Raw genomic sequence first — 3,727 nt, 5'->3', positions numbered from 1 at the left:
ACATTCCTCTGCTCTCCCCAATGTCTTATCCTCTTCTACAAGATTGTGACTAATCGACTATCACATTCATGAATTCAATCTTTACTCATTTTAAGTTTTATTTTTATTTTGTATTTCAAGAATTTTTACACAAAGAACCAAAGCAAATTTTTGAATCTTTGTATGTTTTGGGAGAGACAACAAACAAGACTCAGTCCTTAGGAACTGTTGCTTTCTGTTGGTTTGAATCATGCAAACAGAAAGACACGCTGTAAAAGCAACCCACTGTTGTAGCTAAAAGACAGAACAAAGGTCACAAAGTCATCTTTTTGTTTATTTTTGGTTTCGAAATCGAAATTAGAGAGAGCGGGTTCAATTTTTCAGGTGGTCCTTTCAAAATTTGTAGGGATAAAAAAACTTTACGATAACAGTGAAAAATGAAAAAGAAAAAAATATGGGACAGGACCAAGGGGACCATAAGCTTCATCATCATGTTCATGGCCCAACCAAGTAACCAACTACCATACATTATCTACATTTAGTCATATATGTGTACTTTGACCCATGAACTACTCATCAATATGATTCGTATGAACAATTTTCAATCCTGATAATAGTTTGAAACCAATAGAATTGTAGGAAACACAGAAGCATGCCATCAGCTTAATACATCAATGTTTGAAAAGAGAGAAAACCTGATATTGAAAATGTTTTGCTCGCTCTCTGAAGTTCCTTTGGACTTGCAGGATTCAAGGAGTTTGTCTTAGCCTTTAGACTTGCCTAAATAGTTCAAGTCACACAGGGAACTATTACAACGGTCTCGCACTTCTTGTGTGAACTATTACAACGGTCTTGATTACGAACCAAAAATTGGACTTTTACATAATGAGGCAAGAATCAATCTAACAAGATTAGTGAGCAAGAGATGATTACAGCTTGAAAAAGGAGGCATGTATACATACATACCAACATGGATGATTTATGAAGAAATAACATTGTTTCATTCTTTCTTCTGTGTCCAAATTTTTACAGACTTGTCGAGTGAGCCTGATGCGATCAAGTTCTCTGTCGGGTGGCAAGCTACGGTCATAACGGGCTCAGTATGACCCTCAAGTTTCTGAAGCAGCTTCCTGGAGTTTAACTCCCACATGTATACACAATTATCCTCGGATCCACTGACTATCCGCTTTCCATTAGTGACGGAGAACGCAGATGAAACACAATACTGTGAGTTTACGTGGCAAGTGTATGTTTTGAGAAATTTAGCAGACGAAATGTTCCACAACCTCTGCACATTTGAACATCGTGAAGAGATCAGTGCATTAAATAACGTTGCATGAGAATTTATCCTCCAATGTCCTCTTATAGATGCAAATAAATCAAACACCAAAAGAAGCCACAACCCTCTAGGATCAATAACAGAACCATACTAAAGCTACCAACTTTTTGCTTAAAAGAGAAATAATATCCTTAACTAGAAAACACTTTTGCAAATAGCTTTGGATTGGCTTCTCTCCTAAATCAAACTTCTATTAACACCCTAGAATCTAACGCTCTACTCAAATCTTCATGCTTTTTTCAAGATCACCATATAGCAAAACGAGTACTCACATAACAAACACCAAATCTCTGAGACGAAAAGAAGTTACTCACCAGAGTGTTGTCCAGTGTGCCAACGAGGATGAACTTGCCATTGGGAGAGAATCTAACATAGGAAACAGGAGGATTCTCATCATCAATCAGAGTTTTAATACAATGCCCAGTGCCAGCATCCCATATACGACACAACCCATCATAGCTACTCGACACAATGAGAGACCCATCTCGGTTAAAATCAACAGCAGTAACAGGATCAGAATGCGCGGGAAGAACTTTCAAACACTTCCCAGTAGTAACATCCCAGATCCGAACAGTTTCATCAAACGAACCAGATACAATCATGTTCGACTGAGGATTGAAATTGACACAGAAGGCGTAATTGGTGTGTCCGATCAGCGTCTTGATCAACGAACCGGTTTCAACGTCCCACAGCTTTAAGGTTTTGTCATCTGAAGCAGAGGCTATAAATCTCGCGTCTGAAGAGAAGGCGACATCGGAGATACCGTATTCGTGGCCGGCGAATTCTCGTCCGGGCTCGGCGATGGGGTCACCGTCGGTGTTGATTGTGTAAGTGCGGAGGGTTTTGTCGGCGGAGGCGGAAGCGAGGAAGCGACCATCGGAGGAGAATTTAATGGAGGAGACGGCGCGTTCGTGGGTTGTTAGGGTTTGGGAGTGGACGTATGGAGTGAATGATGCTGTTGTTGTTGTTGCTGGTACTTCTTCTGCCATGGGTAATAGTAAAGAAATGTTTTTTTCTTGGGAATTAAGAAGATTGAATTTGGCTGATTTAGGGTTTTTGGGGAAAGGGGGGCTTTGGTCCAAGGAGAGAGACGATCCAGTGTTCTTTGATAAACCCTGATTGATTTAAACCAAAATTGTGGGGTGTTTTTGAAATAATTGGATAGTATAGGGGTATCTTTTGAGTTTTACGTAAATTAAAGTAGTTTCACGAGCGGCTCACGTGCGCGATTTCTATGCTCAAACTCTCAGACTGGTACAGAGTCTTTAGAATCTTTTATTCTTTACTTTACTTCCTCTGAACACAAAAGCTTCATTTTTAATATTTTTGTTTACGTTAATGATACTACTTTCCTCAATTTTTTCACTTATAAATTTTTATAAAACAAGAAGAAAACTCAAAAAAAAAAAAAACTGAGAAAAGAGAGATTAAAGTTTTTGCAGCTTTTCCTTAAGTTTATAGCTTTAATTAATCTTAAGTTATCATACTCAGAACCATATTTATATTTAATGTGATTAAATCTCTTTGACCCGAACAAATTAATTAGTTTTCATTTATGTTGTGGTGTTTTCAACTTGTAATTGGACAGAACAAGCTATATACTAGATTTTAGTCTTTATTATCGAGCAAACAAATCACGAACACAACTAACAAGACTTGCAACTACTGCTCATTTTTTGTGTTTTTTTCTGAAGTAGTATTTCGTTGGAACGATCGAATCTGAACTTCACAAAGTAAAAAATTTATGATTTTATTATACGAAACGATTTGTAAAATGTAAACTCGCACGAACACATGGAGAAAAAACAAATCTCGTTGCCTCGTTAAACCCAAAAAGCTCACATAACAAAATAATTAATACTCCTATAATTCAGTTTTCATTTTTAAAAAAAAAAAAACTTACTTCTTCTAAGTTTGAAGTTTTTGGTATTTATTTATTTATTTCACTTTATAGCATATGATTATATAATCGATCGCGATTTGCTTATTATGTTGAACAATTGTTAAGTTATCGTACATACGTGATGAATGAAAAGTTAGCCATGAAACGAGCTCCTTGATAATTTATGGTACATTGATGAACCGGATCGAGTCTTCGGTGAGATAGATAATAAAACTTCAAGTTATACAGAACATGCATATTAAATTATAGATAAATTTGGTGTGAGTGAGTACCCATACTTCTATGGGTGGGTAGTAGTAGTAATGCATTAATAAAATAAGGAAAATATTTGTTTCATAGTATAAAATTATGCATTCGTTGGTAATGTGCATGATGGCTGAAGTAACACAAAAGAAATAATGTTTTATTGATTTGTATGATTTTGGAAGATAATCTAGCTAAACGTTAGTACGAACGTTGTCGGTTAAATTCACATTGTGAGAACACGCCTTGTAATCAAGAATTTT

At 36.3% G+C, this 3,727-nt stretch overlaps 1 protein-coding gene across 1 annotated transcript; it reads right to left on the bottom strand.

Moving 5' to 3' along the window:
* On the bottom strand, window positions 655–2,406 carry LOC104791192 (COMPASS-like H3K4 histone methylase component WDR5A). The gene is made up of 2 exons (XM_010517022.2): window positions 1,633–2,406; window positions 655–1,267 (listed from the first exon to the last, which is right to left on the bottom strand). The coding sequence occupies exons 1-2, from the start codon at window positions 2,305–2,307 to the stop codon at window positions 980–982; spliced, it is 963 nt and encodes a 320-aa protein (XP_010515324.1). The 5' UTR covers window positions 2,308–2,406; the 3' UTR covers window positions 655–979.

This window comes from Camelina sativa, chromosome 6 (genome assembly GCF_000633955.1).
Source record: "Camelina sativa cultivar DH55 chromosome 6, Cs, whole genome shotgun sequence".
In the NCBI taxonomy this organism is placed as follows: Eukaryota; Viridiplantae; Streptophyta; class Magnoliopsida; order Brassicales; family Brassicaceae; genus Camelina; species Camelina sativa.
This window is presented reverse-complemented; position numbering and strand designations above follow the sequence as displayed.

Coding starts and splice junctions, on each gene's coding strand:
- LOC104791192 (XM_010517022.2), bottom strand. CDS start 2,307: ATGGCAGAAGAAGTACCAGCAACAACAACAACAGCATCATTCACTCCA. Junction 1,268..1,632: donor GCACACTGGACAACACTCTG/GTGAGTAACTTC, acceptor TCAAATGTGCAG/AGGTTGTGGAACATTTCGTC.